At 37.8% G+C, this 22,705-nt stretch overlaps 1 protein-coding gene across 1 annotated transcript in view; it reads right to left on the bottom strand.

Moving 5' to 3' along the window:
* Positions 1-2,414: 2,414 nt before the first annotated feature.
* The window catches only part of FBXL17 (F-box and leucine rich repeat protein 17), a 294,838-nt gene continuing 274,547 nt past the window's right edge, over positions 2,415-22,705 (bottom strand). The window contains exons 8-9 of the mRNA XM_032675616.1: positions 18,170-18,312; positions 2,415-3,965 (exon numbers count right to left, since the gene is read on the bottom strand). Of these exons, the coding sequence (XP_032531507.1) occupies positions 3,828-3,965; positions 18,170-18,312 (281 nt within the window). The 3' untranslated portion in view covers positions 2,415-3,827. The remainder of the gene's footprint in view (positions 3,966-18,169; positions 18,313-22,705) is intronic.

The following is a 22,705-nucleotide window of genomic DNA, read 5'->3' as shown; positions in this document are numbered from 1 at the left end:
GAAGCCATTTCCCCTTTCCTGTCACTACAGGCTCCTGTAAAAAGTCCCTCTCCATCTTTTCTGTGGGCTCCCTTCAGGTACTGGAAGGCTGCAATTACGTCACCCCAAAGCCATCTTCTCCAGGCTGAACAATCCCAATTCTCTCAGCCTTTTTGCGTAGGAGATGTGCACCATCCCTCTAATCATCTTGATGGCCTCCTCTGTTCTCAGTCAATGTCCTTCCTGTGCAGGGAAGAGACAGTAAGAGATTGAAATGTTTATGGTTTATGGACTCAAACAATGGGCCACTGGCAAAAGCAGCAAGAGCTTTGCTGAGGGCAGGTGTGCACGCCCCAACCAAAGGGGAGGAGGAGAGGTTTTGGGTGTTATTATCTACTCTTATCCTTTCTTTCTCTTTCTTTTCCTTATATATTTTCTTAAGTGATACCTTTATACTTTTATATTTCTATCAATAACAACCAAAAGGGCTACATACCTCCTCTCCATTGCAACCAAGTTGTCCTAAAATAAACCTGCCATACATATATATACATATAAACACTGGTAATTCAGTGTTGTTTCACTCTGATCTGCCCCAAGAGATCCATTAACAAGGACCTCAGTTACCCTACCTCCAGGAACTGCAGAACTGGATACAGCACTGCAGGTGGGGTCTCACCAGAGCAGAGCAGAGGGGCAGAATCCTCTCCCCTCATGTGCTACCCCCACTGCTTTGGATGCAGCCCAGGAGATGTTTGGCTTTCTGGGCCGTGGGTGCACACTGATGGCTCATGTCCAGCCTCACCCACCAGCTCCCCAAGTCCTTCTCAGCAAGGCTGCTTTCCATCTGTTCATCCTCCAGCCTGTGTTGATACCAGGGGTTGCCCCAACCAGCACTTGGTCTTGTTAAACCTCATGATATTCCCATGGACCCACTTCTCAAGCTTGTCCAGGTCTTTGACCAAAATGTTTTAAAAAAACGGGTTATATAGATTGGTAAGTTTAATAGTTCTAGGAAAATATCAAGGATGACAAACTCTTTTTCAGGACTTACATGCACAGAAATGTTTTCTGTGACTGAAGCCAGTGGGGTTCTGGGGTCATGGCTAAGTTTTGAAGGTCAAGCACTTGGTTCCTGAAGCACAGCAAGACTTTTGGTTTTGAGAATGCTGTAAGTCACTCCCAGTAGCCACCTGTGGCTTTACTGGGATCAGTTTACCCCACCTACAATATTTTTCAGAGAAATACACTTTGTCCCTGCTCAGAGATGACCAGAATATGTCTAGTACTACACAGAGCACTTGCTGAGAAGGGAGGGCTGCCAGCTTGGATTTGGCATTGCACTAAACTTCCCACTAATCTGGGAGTCTGGGCAAAGAGAATTTGAACCTGCATGTGAAATATCACAGTAGCCATTTCCCCTGCTGAGACAAATTGCATGAGAACACTCCCCTCCACATCACCTTTAGGTGGTGAGAGATGGGTACAGTGACCACCAGGTGAACTGTTTAAGCCAGAATTACACCTGGATTTAAAGAGTGAATCACTGAAAATAAAGGTTATCTGTCTTTCTTCTAGGCCACATATATCTTCTAGTTAAGAAAGCACATAGAGTTTGTCCTAGCCCTTTCTGCAGGTTGAACAAGCCCAGCTATTCTGGCCTAGAAATGTCTCTGATAAGACAAGTGCTGAGCCATAGGTTATCTACCTTAACAGCAGGTTTCCACAAAGATTTGGAAGGAAAAGATACATATTTTTCCAGTAAAATAAACCTTTTGGAACCTAGCAAATCCAGTACGTAAGCTGTTTGTGAGCTTTGAATTCACTGTATGTTTTGAGTAAGAGAAAACAGGGGTAGTTTTTATTTTTACAAGAGGCAATAGCTTTTCTTTTCCCCCTGAATGGTATTTCCCCTACATAAAATTTCAAATATGAAAAAGTGTGCCGCACTGTTATTTATTCCTCTAAAACTTCTTAGGAAGCATTGATTTACTACAAGGAAATTAAAGAGCTATCTATGTCAACATTGCGATTAGAAAAAACATACTTACATCTAGAATTTTTATACCACATAACTTGAAATTAATTAGCCACAGTGATATTTATAAAGATTATTATGTTCATAAAAATGAGAGACAAATAGTTAGTAAAAGGCAAAACTACTGAGAGTGGCTTAAATGGTAGATGTGAAAACAGATGACCAACCAGATCCATAATATATGAAAAATCCTTAGAGTTAGAGTGAATTTTAGATTGAAAAAGATCTCTGGATGTCATCTAGTCAAACTGTCAGTCACAACAGGGCCAGCTCAGATCAGTTTGCTTGGGATCATGTCCAGGTGAGTTCTACCTATTCAAGGATGGAGATTTCAGTCTTTCTGTTAAGTATAGTCTAAGTACAGTTAGCAGCACAGATAAACAGAAAACATCACAAATTTCTTCTTTATATTAAAATTTATTGCAAGATCAAAGGTTTCACGAAAAAATAGAAACTTACAAATTGTGTGAATAGTTTTAACATTAAAAGAAAAATGACTAAGATTCTGTACTATATCTGCAATATAATTAACTGGCTTATTCTCAAAATATTGTTGCCATTTTGGAGTAAATAAAAAGCATAGCATTACACATGTTCACAAGTATTTACCATTTATTTAAAACAAAATCTTTACCATATATATTTTTCCAGAGAAATTATTCATCCCCATATTGAAAAGTCTAATAAGAAAACATTCAACATCCTCACTGGAAGTTCTGTGAGCTGATGTTTCTGTTGTAAAAAATTATGCTATGGAAATCAACAAACAGTTTTACAGAGAGTTATTCAGCCATACTAAACAAGCTTCTATGTTATGCTGCACTAGGCCTTCTGGATTAGCAAAACATTTTGACGATAATGGCAACTTTTCAGCTGAAGCTTAAGCATTTCATATTTTGGATTAATATGCTGTAACCTTTGAAGAACAAATATCCAGTGTTACATACCTGACAACATTCTTAACCAAATGGTAATACTCTAAAGGTTAAGGCAACTCCAAATTGAAGCTGCAGTGTCTGTATTTTCACGATCCCCTGCTCAAACTTAACTCTTTAGAATGCAATGTGACAGAAAATGAATCATTTTATGTGTTTACTCTGGATATTTTCTTACATACACTGTATTAAAAAGCATCCAGTATCTGATCCTACAAAATGGTACCCATGACAGGACCCATGTTCAGATGGCATTTTCAAGGTAAGCACTCTTTGTATTGTAAAATCCATTAAGGTGGGAAGATTTTAATATCGCTACAGCTTCTTATATGTAAAGAAAAAAAAATGTTTACAACAAAGTAGCAATTCACTGTAAATTTTCCTACTACTGTGTATCTTAAAACCTCCTTGAGGTTTAAGTAAATAATAAGCTTTTGTAAATAATAAGCATCAAGTTTAGTCCCCAGTTTCGACATATGCCTCTGTTGATCAACTGCATTGATGCTAGCACTGAGTTACCATTTACAGATCAAAGGAAACACACACGACCAAGGCAAAGTAAACAGAGGAAAACAAGCTTAACATCTATAACTCAAACTATCCAGAGAACTAGTAGGAATCCACCTCAAGAAATTTGCCAAAGGCTTTTATAACTTTTATGCAAACAAAACCACGATACATTTCTACAGTTTTGCTTCAATGTTAGTACTTAGTTGTACAGTACAATAAAGTCAGTGTACAGCTTTTGCCATTTTACTGTAACCTCTGTAAACTCACAACTATATTGCATCAGATGAAAGGTTATAAACCCTTCTGCAATCCCCATTAGATCTACTGAATGCAGCAGAGTGGAACTGTCATGTTGGTACAGAAGTTTAAGAGGCAGGGGACATGTTGGGTGTCCAGCCCAGTTGATAAGCCCGTTCTAATGTTCTCTTGCAATCCTGCAGTACAGTACTGAAGGTTATATGTGGATACTGCTGCACGAGCTGCTCCACTGTGGCTTCGTTCACCTGCAAGAGAAGAAGAGAATCTGTGATGTGCAAAAAGGGCAATATTAGGCAAGCTAAATGAATGGCCAAACTTTGGACTCCTGGGAGGGCTTGCAGGATTGGGCTCCTCACTGTTACTATGGTTTTGGGTGCATTTATGTCACAAAAGAAACATACAGAATGTAATGTCCGGCTAGAGAACTCAAAACACCAAAACCAAACCTCACACCCGATTTTATTGTAAAGGGGGAAGTTTTAAATAATATTCTGGTAAAGACAAATAGTCTTTGTTGTTTAGAAAACTCCAGCAATGGTTAAAAAGCTCTTAAACTATCTTCATTCCATGCTTGACTATGCTGTCTCTTCATGAGGCCCCACACTGAATTATCAAAACATTCATCCTGTTTAAAAAAGTGCTGCCTAGAGCAACAGATCTCTACCTTGAAATAGAAGCATATATACTCAAAGTTGATCAAGCAGACATAGATTTAAAATGTAAGATTTTTTTGACTTTGGAAAATTAAAACAGATTACATCTATTAATTAATTTATGGTACAGTTATGGATACTTTTACAAATACTAAGTAGTAGCTCCACAATTAACTTTACTGAAATGAACTTGCACTGGTAGCTATCAATGGGTTTGCAATGAAAAACAACAGATAACATGACTAAAGATGGGGTAAAGAATGCAAACTATTCTATGCTGCAGGTAGATCAATTTACCAATTATTCTTATAGGTCGACTTTCTGAAGGTTAAAAATCCTGCATGCCCCTCACATACATCATTGGCAGAAGTTTTTATTTTAGCCTTCTAGTGTGAGGATAACTCTGCAGAAAGGGTTTTGTGGGCAAAAATGGCAGGATTAGTAATTAAAACACACAAGATTTTTGGGTCTGGGATGTCCCTCTGACAAGGCAATCAGACAAGCCTAGCTAAATCTCACACTTTTACAATTGCAGTGCTGTGAGGGGATTAATTTGTCAATTATTTTTAAGATGACTACAGTTCATATCACAGAAGTAGATAGTTTTCTTCAGCCTTCAGATAAATAAAAGATTAACCTAAGAACCATGACTCCTAGTTAGGTCTCTTGGAAATCCTCACTGAACACTTGGGCATTTCAAAATGCATCAATACTACAGTTGCTGAATCACCTATATCAGTAGGATGTACAACTGAAAGCATTGTTTGCTTTTTTTTTCCCCACAGTGTTCCACATTCAAGGCCAAAAGTAAAAAAAACAGACTAAGCTGTTTACTACCATTACAAAGATCTGTCATGCGAATAATATTTTAAAGCACAGTGACCACAATATCTAATAATATTTTTGCCCTTAAAAGATAACAAGGAGCGCTTCCTTCTGAACAGTGATTGCACCTAGTGACAAGGATAAATGAAAGGTTTAATATCCAGTTCTTCTACTTTAATAATAGAAACACTCAATCTTCATTGGAAGTTTCATCTAGCTGAGACTGACTTGGCTAGAAAGCTGGTTTAACTTCACAGCACAAACTGTACTCCTCTGGCAAATTGCTATGTTACAGTAACATCTTCCAGTGCTGAAAAACAAGAAGTGACTTTTAATAAATCAAAACGAAATCGGACATAGCACAAGTCCCCCAAAACATTTGATATTTATAGCTGAATACACACTTGCAAACTGCAAGCAACCGTTCATAGAAATATTGCTTGGAAGGGAAGAATCCCCCAACGTAGCAGTATTTGCTATTTTATGCTACTATTCAGAAATAGTCAAAAGGCTCTTTTCTTTTAGATTTGTGGCACAGACACTCATAGGAGAATCTATCATGCTACCAGAAACTTCTATTAATGATTAACTCGGCCACAGGGAAGATACTTGCCACAGACAGCTGCTCATTTTGCTCCTTCTGAATGGGAAATTTAAAGATGTATTATTTATCTACTAGATAGCTGCAAATATCAGTAGTAGACGGAAGTTAATACGATTTGACACTTACCTGTTGGCCATTATTTGTTGGAATAGCATGGATATTATAGCTTTATAGCCAATACAACATGCTGATTTTCTATTACAGGAGACAAATAAGGCAAATTCATTACGAAGATGGTGTTCAAACACAAGATGACAGTAAATGATCTCCATGTCCTGGCGGTTTTGACTCATGACATTTACAGAAGCTACAGTCTAGTTAATGTATTTACTACCAGGCTAACTTAAGCACGGCTCATGATACTCAGGAAGACAGATGATACAAATAGTACCTTTTAGACTTAAAACCTATGAAGAAATCTATGGTAAACCATCTAGCACTAGGACTGTTTGTTGTCAGTTTTTTTCTGATACAATTATTACTTGATAAAATAATATTTAATACAATTTTTACTTATTTCTATTAATACTTAACTAAACAGAAGAAGGAAACTTTTGGTGTTGAGTGCCAAATACAGTTAGAAAATAAAAAATAAACATGAGCATAAACAGAAGGCAGGTAAAACCATTGCAGAAGTGCCACTGACAAAACCAGTTATTTTATGACCAAAGTCTAAAGAGTAAAAAGTTTTCTCCATTTTTTCTGGAGCATTAAATGAACTTTTAAAATCATTAGTTTGATCCTAGACAACAATTTGAGTTATAACTTGTTGGTAAACAACAAAGTAATGAAAAACTCTATGTGCATATTTGGAACTTCAACAGTTACAGAAAGAAACTACTTAGAGCTTAAAAAATGGATTTTTCTCTCATGATAGAGAAAAAAAAATCTTACCAAGCTTCAAGATAAACAATCAAATATATGATCCTTCAGGTTAAATGTAAATATTTTTAATACTAAGGAAATAACAGCAAATAGTTAAAAATTATGCTGGACAAAATAAATTCAGTGCAAGATTACACAAGAGAAGATGGAGAAAAAAGATCCTGTTTGGCAGTAGGACAACGTACATGGATCCAGAGATGAGAAACAAATGTGGACAGTTAAGCTAGAAATGATCCCCTATCAGAAGATTTCAATACCTTTTCTTTTACTGTGAGAAAAGTCAGGTCAAACACTAAAACAGTGTAAAACTTTCAGTATTTTAAGCTTTCTGTAGTACTGGACTAAAATTCCACTGTCTAAAAGGTAGGAAAAAAAGAGAAATAAAAGTTTTATTCTTTGTAAATGAATGTGAAAAGTAATATCTAAGTCAACTCCCTTAGTATCCTTCTAATCAGTTTCCCTAATGGCAGGATTAAGATGAAAAGAAGTCTTATGTAAAACCACTAGAACATAAGCTTCTGTCTCTTTCTAAGATCAGTCTGGCTGGTGATAAAACAAAAGTACGGAATGTCATTCCCAAAATAATTTCATTACACAAACAGAGCAATTCTCCCCTCTGAGCTTCAACACTCTTGTTCAATGAATGAAAACTAAAAATCTTCACATCTTAATATGCTTTAAAATGTTATATTTTTCTTTCACAGAACTTGTATTAATCTTCATCTTTTGAGTTGTCAAAGAAAGACTACTTATGCAGATTAACTACTTAGATTATTTAATACATAATCATTCATTTGAATTTGAATAGCTCTTCAATTATATTTTAACACATAATGGAAGAATGCATCCCTTATCATTTAGTGTGAAAGTAACAGGTTTGTGCAAATCCTGGTCATCAAGTAAAAAAAAGAAAATAACAGCAAAGATTGATTTGAAACTTCGTCTCAGTTTGAAGAGACTGAAAAGTTTGCTAAAGAGGATGAGTTATGAGACAAACCAAACTCCTCTCTCTCAGCAATTGTGGATTCAAAATTATGGGGCTTTAATTGAGGAAGTGTGGAAAAATCAGAAGAAATAGCAACCCTTTATTAAAAGTTATATGTATGTTGGAAAAAACAGTAACAGAACACAAAAAAACTAGGCAATAGTCCTGCACCCCAAAAAAAGTCCCCTTCAAACAACAGAAACCCCCCCCCCCAAAAAAGTCTGAAAGAATACTTCTCTGTCCTCTAGTGCAGTTCTAATTACGGTTGGCGGGGGCACTGTTGGATCACTGGAGGTGCAGAGCCTGCATTTCTCTATGTTGACCTGCAGTGGGCGCTGTTTGGCTCTGGTGGTCACTGTGCGGGAAGGGGCTCTGGGGGGTGGTCTCAGATTGCGGGAGAAGCCGAAAAGAAACAACGGAAACAATGGAAGAAGGGCAGAAGGAAAAGCAGTCCACCCCCACAGGAGTCACTGTTGTTCTCAGATGATGGCACCCCAAAGCTCCTCCTTTTCTCCCAGAGAGCACAGAGACTCTCCTATGAAAGCCCAGTAGGTCCCGGCTGGAGTCACGAGGCAGTGTGCGAGCCAATCGGGGCCGGTGGTCAGGTCTCACCAGGACGAAAAGCCAGAAAGATCAGCTTCCAGGCCCCCTCTCCAAAAATGCTCAGACACAGACCCTGTCTCTGTCCCAGAGAGAGAACTCCCCAGTCTCATCTCTCCCCTCCCAGAAGACCCAGCCACCCCCTCCCAGAACTCCTCTCCTCTCCCCCCAGTCTCTGATGGGCCATTCGGTAGGAACGTAGCTTGGCCAGCTAGATTCTTTTGTAAGGTTAATTGACTTTTTTTCCATTCGGACTCTGTCTTTCTTACAGTGGGGGGCAGGGGGAAGAAAATTCTCCTGGATTTCTAACCTATAACAAACTTACTTTTTTTTGATAAAATAAAAATTTATTCCAGGCCAAAGAATAGATTAAAAGTCAAAACAAAGCCAAGAAGACAGACTACAGAAACTGGCAGGACCAAGTGGTATCATCTCCTTTTAACTCAATTAAAGCAGTTACACAGAAGTAATAATTTTGAATCCTTTTTTCTTAAAGACATCTGAACTCATATTGCCTATTTCCCAGAAGAATATACTTGACTTTGTGATAAATGTTTTTTCTGGGGTAGGAAGGACCTCCTTAATTTCTTCTTCTGATGATGATAGTGTAGTTGTGCAGAGAGTATTTAATACTATCTGCTCTAGAGAATATTTCCTCATGTGATTGATAATTAGGAATTCATCTTGGAAAGAAGAACAAGAATACCCTTCTAGTCCATGTGAAGTGGAATACTGACGAAAGGGTTCTGCGAGTGCTTCTTTGGAGGACTTTTATCTCACTCTGCTATGTATACACACAATGTAGGTAAAATACTGAGAAAAATGGAAAATCAGTGTTCAAAACTCTTTCTCTCCTTTAGGTAAAACGATCTGCCTACAACAGAAAGCCTGAAAAACCCTTCCAGTCTGTAAATATTTTTCCCAGAATAAAGTAACTGACACTTATGAGTTGATTTTTTTCAGAGTAAACTGAAACTAGTTTTCAATTAAAAAGCTACTCTCAGAAAAATATTCACTCAGATTTTGAGCTGGCATGCTATATTTACTTATCCAGTCTGACTGCCAGTATTTACTGATTTGGTACACCATTTGTTTGACACAGAACACAATGAGAAATTTCTTTTATGCCACTGTCCACAAGCTCTCATGAAAAGTCAAGCTGCAAGCTTGAATAGTTATTAGGTAATTTTTAGGTTTTTGTCTTTGAAATGTGTCATGTCATTTGGTTCTTGTGATAATTTCAGCATAATTTTCTTTAATTTCTAGATTCTAAAATCAGGAATTTCTAAAGATATCGAATGATTCCAAAGGGCTAGGATTTTTTTTTTTTTACCTATAAGTTTCATTATGTTCCCAAGACAGATCTTATTAAACTCATAGGAGTCAAGTTTTCCTAATCCTGTTAAGGTAGATTAGGGATTACAGTTGAAATCATCAGCCAAATTGCACATTTTTTAATGAGACTGAGAGCTTGGTTTACAACTAAGGAACAGAGGTATAAGGACTTTTCCTAAACAGGACTTTCCTACTTAGTTAGACTTTAGTTGAGATGATGTCCTGGAAATCTCTGGGTTTGGAATACCAAATGGCACATAAAGGGACTTTAAAAAGTTTTAACTGAGACAACTCCTTTACTATATTGCCATTAAGAATTCTAAGACTGCATAGTGATCTTCAAAACTCCTCCTATAGGTGTATCAAGGGCAGTCTTAGAATGCAGTTTGACTCTAAAGCTTCTAAAATGTGCTACAAATATCTGTGTTGTGTCATCTAGAGAATACTGAAAAGGGAGAGTAGAGTCACCACTTGAACCGTTTTATGCTGCTCTACACAGTGGAGGAGTATTTACTGTTAATCTAAAAGGTTTGAATGGTCTTGTTCAGCGAACAAAACCTAAAAATCTTCACATCTTAATAACTTCAGTGTAACGACCAATTCATTTCATAATTGAAAAGAAAAAGTTATCTCCATTGCAAGCTAATAACTGAAACCAGTAGCAAGCCATATAAATAAAAAAGCTCAAGCCCCCCTAAAACCAGACTTGCAAAACTGGATTAGTGCAAAGATGCAGCACTAGAACTTCTTACAAAAACCTGCCTGTGTTCCTCAGACCATCATTCAGAGCTGACAGCTGAAATAATTTCTGCATTGTATCTAACCTAGACCTTGGAACAGACATGTGGCTGTGATTTTGGAGAGTGCTGACACCATGGGTACTCTCCTGAGGACAATACAGGTTGGTATCTTCAGTTACATAAATTTATAGACCAGTAATTAATAAAAAATAACAGATCAAGTTATGATACCATGAGTCAACAATATCTGCACAGAAAGGCATTAATAACATATAGAACTGCTAGCTTAATCTCAGAAATGTAGCACTAAGAATTTTAGGGAAATGTTAGCAGGTGAGAGGTAACATTCGGAGCAAAAGATTTTAAGGGCTCCCATACAGATGATGTTTATGTTAGATGATAAACAAGTATTATCATTGCATTTCTACACATAAGGAATCACAAAATCAACTTTACAGAGAAGAAATACAAATGGATTTATCCCAAAAGGGCTTTCTTAAAATATGGTCGGCATTTTTGCTTATGGAGTGGTATTGCAGCATTAGGGATACTGAAATTTGTGTCTCTGTATACATAAAGTAGTATTACATGAAAGTCAAATTTGTATGTAGGGGTCAAAGAGATTACTCTATAGTCATTGTGTGTATTCATAATGATGGATTTGGAACACACTTTATTACCAATTGCTCAAATGTTTTAACAATAAAATCCAAAGTATACATACTTACAGTTACAAGAAACACATTTTCATACACCCTTTCTCTTCTCTAAGCTGCAGTTTGCTTCCTTAAGTCAGTGTTTTATAATAAGTGCACTATGTTTGATTTTTTTTTCTTCTAATAGTTGAATGAATTATATTCTCAGGTGGCCCAATTATAACTGTTGCCTGTAGCCATAACAAAATTAAAGATTTCTGGAAATGTTTTGTGTGAAGTGCACTTGATCAGCTAAGGCAGACATATTCCACAGATTTTCAGCGATTGCCCTCGTGCCCAGAGGTAGAACCTTTGTTTAGTACTTTAACAGCCCTCAGATAACAGCCCTCCCAATATTAGCACAATATCCTATAGTCCAAATGAAGTCCCTTATGACTTCAGCAAAGAGTGTATTTTGACTTAAGGACAGAAAAAAGCACACATGCATGCACATACAAACACTGTTTGTGTAGACTCATAAATAATGAAATTGGCAAGTACAGTATGATGTACTATTATCATGGCATTTGACAACTTAATTGTGTTAAATCTTAGCAATTAATTTCCCATTTATATTTGTAAAAGGGAAAGAGTAGGTAAAGAGAAATATCTGAAATCTTTTCTGCCGCGTGAACTGAAATAAAGGTAATACCCAAATCTTCTAATATTTCATGGTAGCAATTCTGGAAGGATTTCAGAAAATGTAGCAAGGTTGCTTGCGGAGTAGATCTACTTTGCAGTTCTTGGTTTAAATCTCAACTGAAAGGGATGAAATTCATTATTGTGGTTGTTTACTCATGAGAATGCTATTGTCTCAAACTACCAGTGTTACTGCAAACTAGCAACATCCATTTCAGATCTCTGTGAGTTTGCATAGTTTTCTATCATTTCAGGGCTTGCCATCCTAATCATTGCTGCCAACACAATATTGAATATTAAAGCTGTATAAGTGATGAAGTTTTCACTCTCAATTCTCTTTGCTTAGTGTGAGGGTTTACTTTTCTTATTAAATCAGAGAAACCATTCTAAAGGAGCCTTTCAGTTTGGTTTGCTAATTCTGTTCATTTCATCAGATGAACTTCTAGACTCCACTTACACAAGATTTCAAGGTAAAAATATTACCAGTATCATAAGCATTTCAAATGCTTTATTCTTATAAAAATTGCAGTTAATAAAAACCCATATGCAGTGAAATGACGGTGTTAATCTACATAGTGATAAATATTCTTTCAGATTACTTTCTTCCTGTTGAATTAATAACATTGACTATTTTCCTTCCTATTCAACTACATTAACAATAATTTGAGCCCATTATTGTAATACCTGTCAAAATGATGGCATGTAAAACTAACAGAGAAATCATTCTCAAAAGTTGCCAGCTGGCAAAAATGACTGAAAGTTCCAGGGGACAATGCTTCTGAAAAAATGTCTCTTTTTTTTTAATCGTAAAAATGCTGACTAGTTCACATTGCATTCTTCTTTAAGAGCTGGTCTTATCCTGATTTTGAACTGTTGATCTGTACCTGAGGGCTCATCTTTCTATTACAGTATGACATGGTCAGATGGGTGCTTTTTAAAAACAAGGACAGATTCATTAACTCAGAAGATTCCATCTTCAGCCTACTGCCATGAATTTGTTCTAGAACTATCAGCCTGAAGTTAAAAATCTTTAGCAAAGAAACAGTTAAACTAGAAGAGCAAAAAGTTCAATTTGTAAAAAAAATCCTCTTTTTATATTTTAGCAGATACTTTCATTTATACACATAATGGATCTGTTATCCCAGTTAGCGAGGTGGAAAAAACCCAAAAGTAGTCCAGTCTTTTAAAATTGTTGTATTGAAAACTGAAGTGAAATAAATGCTATTTTTCTTTTGTTGTGGTATAACTGTAGTTTCCTTCTAATGGGATTTAGAGATTTCATTAATATAAAATCTTCATTATTCATAGAGAGATGTATCAATCACAGCTCCTACATTATACATATAAAACTATAAAATATACAGAAATTCCTTTTTAATATGCAATGTAAATTGAACAAATTATAGTGATTTAACAGAAAAAACAGTGCTATAGAATTTGTCTTAAAAGGAAGGACTGGATATTTTCATTCCTCTTCAAATTACAAAACCATAATTTTAAATCTCAAAATGAACCCCTTAAATATAAAAGAAGAAATGGTAGCAATTTGTCAGGTTTTCTTATCAGGCTAATGATAGTATTTTCTGAAGGTGGAAGGCAAATTACTGTGATAATTATATTAAAACAAGCCATGGCTTTGTACTCTCACTGTTCTACCATTGATTAAGAAGAGTTTAGCTCAAAAATGTATTTGAAATTTAAAGATGTATCTCTAGAACTTAGAATATTATCTCTTTTTCACTTACCTTCAGTTACAGACTAGCCACGTAAATTAAAATCTGTGAGTGAAGGGTAAAAACATTTCTCATAAACAACAGGAGTTACATCCCAGTTAGGCTACTGATTTGCAGTCTGCAAAGAATATATATTTACAAATATTTCTAAAAAAAGGTTTTATAGAAGGACAAAGTAATAAATTATATTAAAACTCCACTGATTTTCTAAAAATCTTATGCTTACTTAAGATGCAAATGATTTCTTAACAGACCATTTTTATTTTTAGGGATCATTTATCTTCCGCTCTGTGGTAACATAAAAGAGTTTGTCTTTCTGTCAGTTGTACTGACCATCAATTTCTGTGCTCTAATATCTCAGTAAAACTTGAATAGGAAATACATGCTACAATTCATCTGAGAAAGTCATCTGGAATAAGCTACAGGCTTTCAGAAGTATTTTCATGAAAAGCAACCATGTCTTTTTTTGTGAAATTCATCTCAAAAAAAAAAAAAAGAAAAAAGCAAAGGAAAAACAAGAAGAAAGCAAGGAATAAAGGCCAACATGATTTATTAACCAAGTTGTGTATCCGTTCAGAGCCAACTTTGTCAGACTCTCTTAATTTCATTCACACATAGTGATGAATGTTGAATTTTGTGGCCTCTGTTTTTTAGTGACACTTTTCTGCATATTTCCCCAAGAAATGTTTCCTGTATTTACATGGCAGCACTGCTGATAATCATTGCAAACAGCACCACAGTTATAGGAAAGGGATCTTGAAATATGAAAATCTGTGTGAGAAAAGTTTTGGGAAGATTATTCTGACACATTGTTCAACCAGTCAAGGTACTACCCACAAAAACTGATCAAGTTTTTAGCCCCTATCTCCTAATTGATACCCAGGTATCTTCCTCAAGGGTGAAGATTTCAAGCTGCCATTATTAAAGCTGTTTCACTTGGAGAGCACAAGAAAGAAGTGCCACAAACACATCTTTCAAATGAATTCTAGCAATAAATATTATAGAGAACGTCATCTTCTTCCTCCATTAAAAAAAAATGTGAAAAACAAAATATTTCAAAATAATTTATTAAGTAACTACAATAAGTAAATAGGACATAGCTCAGTTTAGGGGTAGGAATGTATAGAAATGTGTCCACAAAAAGAAGTTTGAAACTTGCATTTAAATCTGTTATTCTGAAGTAGGTATCATTTTATGCCCTCAGGATACAAGTAAAGTTCTTAGGAATTCTGACGTCAGTGTTTGTAGGAGGAAAGAAGTATCCTGTAATTGCCCACGTCTCTCAAGGTATTTCAAATATTTAAAGGGAAGGATGAATTCCACTTTAAAATACACACTTTCCCGAGTCGTGATATAAAATACAGAGCTACAATTAAAATTTGGTTGGAAGAACAGTTATATTCTCTTTCTGCTATAGGGGAACTAAACTGAGGTGAACTGAGTAGAACTCCTTCCTATGGAGACAAATCTGTGCCTTTCTTGGTATTTAGTGAGTGACAAATCAGGAAAATCAGACAAATTGTACACAAAGTCATTATGTGCTTCCAAATACCCACATCAAGTCCTAAAATACAACCTCGGACTGCAGCCCCAAAAGCACAACACTCTGCAGAGAAACTGAGGAGCTTGTGGTTTCCCTATCCTGCCAGAGCACTGGGAAGAGGCGACGTGAAGGAATGAATCCTGGCTCACTGCCACTGGGAGCAGGGCAGGGCACAAACACAGGCAGCAACCCCAGAATGCAAAACAGAAATATGCTGTCTTTTATGCCTTTTCCAATTACAAACCTCTAAGATGTCCTTCCTCCTTAGGCCTTAAATAACTACTGATTTTATTTCTTACTGCTTTCAAAAGAAATGAAGACTCAAAATGGCAACATTTCCTTTTTATGAAACACATGACTTGTGCAGTCCCAAGCACCTGTGCAGACCCATGCACACATATTTGCACAGAGTTGATACCCTATACAGTCAGAGAGATCAAAAGGGAGAAGAAGGGTCCTAACTGCTTTTCAGTACATGTTGATGTTGGTATGCAGACAACTGGGGAATTTCATTGTCCAAAATATATGCACTTAAAAATGTTTAGGGTCTATTTTCTGAACGCTTTGATACTTTTGGAGGTCTCAATCATAGCATCTCAGACATATCCTATCTGATACAGTTCCAACTGAAATATGGGCCCCCATTACGATGACCTCATGCTAAAGTCAGCTTTTTTTTATGAGATTTCTCAACACAATGTCATCTATTTTAAGGCAAAGATCATATTGCTCCTGTGGTGTGCATGTTAAATGGTAGGCAAATGATAAAAAGAAAGGTCACGGCAATAGCAGTTTGATGAAAAATGAATAATTTGATTATTTTCATGGTGTGGATCAATAATGTTCTGCATCTACTGAAACACATTGCCTGGAGGCACTCGGATAATCAGTGGTGTAAAACAGAGCCTGCCTTTACCCAGGCTTGCAGCCTCTCTTGATCTTTCTTGGGAGGACCCTTGACGCCTCTAATTTATGTCAAGTGCGTATCAAAGAAATTCCACAGAGCCTGGCTCATAAAGAGTATTTTAGTGGTAGTCATTTGAAGTCTACTTACATATGTTCCTTACGTAACTGTGTTTAAGTACTTCCCCTCCAATGTCTGGGAATTCCTAGAAAGGCATAAAAGCTACCTGGTACTAGCATAACAGTCAGTACCTTAGAAAAGGAAGGGACAAATCTTCTAACCCTCTCTATGCTGCAAGCTGACAACAGTACAAAGACAAGAATTTCAGTCAATGGGGCATGTAAATAAACCCTTCTGCACCACCCAAGAATTCTCTTTAATGATGTGCGGGGCACTGACATTTTTAATTTAATAGAGCAGCCACTGGAAAAAATTAGTTCTGCATGATATTGGGAAGAGACAGTTGAGGACATGATTTTGTTCAGTAATTTCAGTTCGTTTGCAGTGGAAAAAGGGAGTTGGCATCTTCTAGCTGCCAAAAACCCCTTAAGTCAAGGATACTTATTTCATTCTGTCTGTGGAGCTATTCTTCCCATCAAGCCATTGCAAGCAAGAAAATAATTCCCAGTGGTAGTCCCACCACTACAGTGTTTGCTGTAACAGTATTTACTCATTTCTTAACATGTTCTAACTGCTATACTTTAAATAATTGCTAATGCACACACAAACACCTGCATGCACACAGTCAACATTATTTCTCTATCTTCCTTAAAGCTTTCTCAAAAAATATTCTTTTTCATTTCAGCAGTTGCCTTTCATAACACAAAAGATGGTGTATACTCCTCTGTAAAGAACTAGAAAAGCATTAACCAACAGTTAGAGGAATACAGACTGTAGTACATATAGTTTAGCTTATGAGGTAGTAAAAGTTGTTTTCAGCATCAAGATCATTGATTTTCTATAGCAGTTGAAGACAGGATAAAATTATTGCACTTGTTAGATCCTTGTCGACTGTTCAACATTAGCTAAATTCACAAAATAAATATACATGTAGAAGTGATTTGGTGATTTGGGGTCAGATCTAATTCCCAAGGTCAAGTTACTCTTTGAACATTTTCTGAGTACATAATCTTAGCACAATCCATCAAAGAGACTCACATACTCCTTTTGTCTATTGGCTCTTATAAAACACTAATGTTTAGGAGATTAAGTGGACTCAGCTTTGATAGACAGAGCAATTCTTCCAAAGTGCTCAACCTTCTCTCAAACTGGAAACTGCCTAAGGCTGGCTTTGCAAAATGCTATTGCTAACTCTACAAGTGACCTGGACATTATTATTCCTTCCCATTTGAGATACTGGGTTCTGTCATTGTCTTCTGTAATGCAGTGTGAGGGATGCAAGGTAATGGTGTTGAGCATCAAGTTTCTTAGATTGAAACCTGCTTTTCCACAGGCTGTATCCAATCAGAAATCCACAAGCCTGAGAGACATGCTTACGATGGGCATCACAAGCTGGACATTTCATTGATGATGGCTGGAAAAGAATAAATCCCTGCAGGTGTATTTGAAGACTTATGACCAGAGACTCTGGACCTCCAATGACTTTTCTTTTAGTTGTTTCTGCTGACAGGCCTCTTGATCTCTCTTCTGTAAACAGGGACCTGCTTCCTGAAGGCTATATACAAGGTGAGGTGGAGCTGGACTGCCTTGTCCTCTTTTCTTCTAATGATAAAGTGCTAAAACTTACAGACATTTTTAATATGTTCCATGTAGGAAAGCTGTATATAAGAAACTCAGTATTTTTTTCTCCATTTAGTGTTATGGTTTTATCCATATCTTTGTTCTTCGTTTTTCAGAACCATTACACATGAATAAGAGCACAGATATATGACAGAAAATCACTAAATCACTCTGGAAGTAATGCTAAAGGTTCCCCCCCCTTCCTTTTTTAAAAAAAAGAACTCTGTTGTAATAATAACACGACGTACCAATCACTTTTAGACAAAAATATTCAAAACCGTCAGAGGGCAGATTTTACAGAAACCTTTGTGAGCACCTCAGGCTGTGAGTGTAGCCTGTGGGTGTATTTTGAAAATCTGTGTCAGCAAAAATTTATAATGCTCCCTTTAGTTCTGTTCTCTTAGCTAAATATGTGAACACAATACACTGAAAAGAGTTACTAGAGTAGTGAATACCAAACCAGTTCATACATAAAACCAAACCTCCCTGTCTCCCTCACTTACTCACACACATGAACACTCTCATACACACTCAGAAAGAGGAACCAGCTCATGCAAATGCCTCTTACCTGATCACACCTCATCAGTCCTAAATATCTGAGAGACTTGCTGCGCTGTGCAATCTGGGTGGCTCCACGGTCCGTGATCTCCTTGCACCATCCAACGTCCACCGTCTCTATTGTCATGCTGTACCGCCCAATGGCTATCAGAGCTGTAAAGATATTAAAGGATTGAAATACACAGCTGGTAGAGATGGTAAGGGCAGTTTCCTGTATGCACCGAATAATGTGGAAAATAAATCCTGAAAAGCAGTTTTTCATGTACCTCGTAAAAGACCTATATTTCAGAATTCTCTTCAACTTAGGAACATACACAAGTGCAAACACATACAAACACATAGATAAACAGGTATCACTGTTTTTTCTATCTATGAATTTTTCTATCTATTTTTCTAGCTATGAATCAAGATAAATAGACCAATTACCAAATATATTCTATACAAATTCTTTTAATTAGTTTTTTCCAGAAGTATCAAGGATCAATTAATGAAATTGAAATAAATATAGAATAAAACCAATTCTACCTCAGTTTTCAGAGAAAATAACTGATTTTACACAATTAATACTGTTTTTCCCCCCAGCAAAATAATATTACAAAGACAGCACTGAGAGTAACAGGACATTTTCTGAGTAAATTAAAAAAAGGTGAGTTTAGAAAACTCTGAAGTAATCTTATGTCATACATTTTATAATAATATTCTAAAATTGCATGTGTTTCCCATTTTTCATATTGATGATGTAAGAACAATGGTATGTCTCACTTCCATGTTTTCTTCACAAACACTTTTCCAACAAAAAAATAAATAAGAGTTAAAAGGGTCATGAGGAATTAAAAGAAAAACCTAAAGCTTTAGAATAGGAAAGGAAAGAGGATCTGGAAGTTTTGAATGGGCTGAAAAAAGGTAGGTAGGAGAAACCATGAGGGATCTGAACAGGCTGGGAAGGTTTTATTACAACATGACAATGACATACAGGATACAAATCATGAGCACCCTGGTCATCATGGACTAGAATACTTTTCAGGAAATATGGGCCCAGAAAGTCAGGCTGGGATTTAATAACAGCAATGAGTAACACCTTTTAGCAGCTAAAATCTCAGCTTAGGAAAAAAGGTCAAGGTTTCTGGTGCAGAAGTCAGCCATCTGCATGTAGTCAAGGGGGAGGATGTTCACAATTTTTAGTTCTAGTTATAATGCAGTTGCTGAAAAGGAAGATGAATGAGTGACTTAACCCAAATAATGCATATATGTTTAAAGAGATGATTTTTCAGCAGCTGTGGGGCTGCTCTGTTCCTGCTACATTCCCAAATGTCAGGGGGAAAAAAAAAAAAAAGAGGAGTTATGAAGAGCTGGTAGCTCTTGATATACAAGATGTCAGTCTTCGCTAATCAGCATATAACTCAGATTTAGAAACAGAAAAAAAGAACCCATCTGACTTTCCAGTGGTTCTGCAAACGACTGGTAGACAGCAGTAAGGGTAATTTGGATATTTATAAATATTTAAGTGGACTCAATTAGCAAACAAAATCAGCCAAAAGAAGCCAAATACATTCTCGGTAACTGTGGAAGGTGCAATAGTGCATAATTTCTTTCTTGCAGCAGTTCACCAAAAAGGGTAGCATAACTGGATTTTGTAACTGATGCACTGAACATATGATACAATCATCTCTGATTTTTGTCCAGCGGGCTGCCCCTGCACACCTGAGGCCTGCCAGGCTCCGGGGATGCCCTGGTCGCCCCTGGGCAGATGGAGCTCGCTTAGCCCTGTAAGGCCATCCATCTAAGAGAAGGTCACTCTAATTAAACCTGTGTCCTGAGGACCTCGTTGCCACTGTCCAAGCTCGCTCGGCCCTGGCAGATGAACCTTAGGATTAAAGGGTGGGTTCAGTTCCGCGCATACTACATCTCACCTAAAAAATCCATTGCGCAGGCTTGAAGGCTTTACCCACATGCAAAAAGTCCTGTAGCGACGGGCGAGGGTTGAAACGTCAGGTGAAAGGTGCACTGGAAGCCACAGACCCAACCCTGCATGCAGGCAGTTCAGGATATTGGTCATTTGAGACTGACCGGAGATGACAGTCTCTTGGGGCAGCACCCTGAACGACCAAGCAGCCTTTTCAAGGACAGCACTGCTTGCTCCACTCGGAGAGGGGCCTAGAAAAGGTGGCCTAAACAAAGCTCATCTCCTCCTTCACCCAGTTGATTAACCGCAGGCCAACGGGCATCTTCTTCTAATGCGGTCGCACAAAGAGCAAAAGACAGAGGCATGCACCTGCCTCCAAAGGTGTACCTAAATTAACTCTCACATGCTGGAACATCAGAACCGTGCTCGATTCTGCAGATAGCGGACATTCTGCCCTAATTGCCCATGAACTGGCTCGTCTCAACATCGACATTGCTGCTCTCAGTGAAGTTCATCTCCATGAGGAAGGCAGCCTCAGAGAACACGGTGCCAGTTACACACTCTTTTGGTCAGGTAAGCCCAGAACAGAAAAGCATATCTCAGGAGTTGGCTTCATGATCAAAAACTCTATTGTTCCTAAACTCAAAAATCTGCTGACAGGTCACTCTGGCCACATTATCTCCCTATACCTTCCACTACACAAGCAACACGTTGTCCTCTTTAGTATATATGCCCCAACTCTCCAAGCTGATCCTGCCAAAAAAGACAAATTTTACACCGACCTGCACCGTCTTACCCAAAAGATGCCTGCAGATGATAAGATCATTATCCTTGGTGATTTAAATGCCAGAGTAGGTAAGAACTTTGAAGCCTGGAAAGGAATATTAGGCAAGCATGGCGTTGGAAACTGCAACGATAATGGTCGACTTCTGCTAGAATTCTGCGTGGAGCAACAGCTCACCAACACTAATATTATCTTTCAGCAGAAAAATAGTCTGAAGACAACCTGGATGCACCCCAGACCTAAGCATTGGAACCTCATTGATTATGTCTTGGTGCGACGGAGAGATGTCCACGATGTCCATCATACCCGAAGATGCCCAGTGCAGAATGCCAAACAGACCATCGGCTTGTGCGCTGTAAACTTAACTTCAATCTCAAATTGAAACCTAAAAGGGGCAGTATCCCAAGGAGAAGACTCCATGTGAACAATCTCTAATCAGCCACAGTGAGAGACAGATTCCAGGCGAACCTTCAAACTAGGCTCAAAACCCATTCCATAGATTCTACAGATTCCTCTCCTGAAACAATTTGGCACCATATTAGAAACAGCATCCTGCAATCCTCTGAAGAATCCTTAGGGTTCTCCCTCAAAAAGAACAAGGACTGGTTTGATGAAAACAACCAAGAAATCCAGGAATTGTTGAGGAAGAAGAGAACTGCTCACCAAGTACACCTTGCACTGCCATCCTGTCACAAAGAAAAACAGCCTTTTGTCTTGCATGCAGCAAGCTCCAACAGAAACGCCGTGACATCCAGAACAAGTGGTGGATCGATCTAGCTGAAAAAACTCAATTATGTGCAAATATGGGTGATCACAAAGGATTCTATAAGACCTTGAAAACAGCATACGGGCCTACATACCAGGTCCAAAGTCCTCTACTCAGTGCTGATGGTCAAATGCTTCTAACAGATAAAACCTGCATTCTGAATCGATGGTCTGAACACTTACAGAGTCTTTTCAGTACCAACCGTGTAGTTCAAGGCTCAGCCATTCAGTCCATCACACAACAACCGGTGAAATACGAATTGGATACTGCCCCCACTTTAGGAGAAACCCTCAAGGCCATACAGCAGGTGAAAATCGGCAAGGTAGCTGGGGTTGATGGAATTCCACCTGAAGTCTGGAAACACGGGGGCCTTACACTCCATGCTAAATTTCACGAGTTTGTGGTGCGCTGTTGGGAACTAGGCGAACTACCATCAGACCTTCGTGATGCTGTCATCATCACTTTATATAAGAAGAAAGGTACTAAATCAGACTGTTCAAATTACTGTGGTATTACTCTGCTCTCCATTGCTGGCAAAATCCTGGCAAGAATACTCTTGAACAGACTGATACCTGCTATAGCAGAACGAATTCTACCAGAAAGTCAGTGTGGTTTCAGAACCAACAGGAGCACCACAGACATGGTATTTGTTCTCAGACAACTGTAACAGAAGTGTAGGGAACAGAACAAAGGTCTCTATGCAACCTTTGTCGACCTCACAAAGGCTTTCGATACTGTGAGCAGAAAAGGTCTATGGCAGATTTTGGAACGTTTAGGTTGTCCCCCCAAGTTCCTTAAAATGCTCATCTCACTCCATGAGGATCAGCACGGCCAAGTCAGATATGGCAATGCACTTTCTGAGCCCTTTCTAATAAAGAATGGTGTGAAACAAGGCTGTGTTCTTGCACCAACCCTATTCACAGTCTTTTTCAGCATGATGCTCCAAAGGGCCACGGCAGACCTCGATGATCAGGACGGTATCTACATTCAATATCGTACTAATGGAAGCCTTTTCAACCTAAGGCAACTGAAGGCCCACACCAAGACCTTAAACCATCTTGTCCAGGAACTGCTTTATGCTGATGACGCCGCC

This window comes from Chiroxiphia lanceolata, chromosome Z, assembly GCF_009829145.1.
Source record: "Chiroxiphia lanceolata isolate bChiLan1 chromosome Z, bChiLan1.pri, whole genome shotgun sequence".
Taxonomy (NCBI): domain Eukaryota; kingdom Metazoa; phylum Chordata; class Aves; order Passeriformes; family Pipridae; genus Chiroxiphia; species Chiroxiphia lanceolata.
Note: the sequence above shows the minus strand (reverse complement) of the source record. Positions and strands in the feature narration are given on the sequence as shown.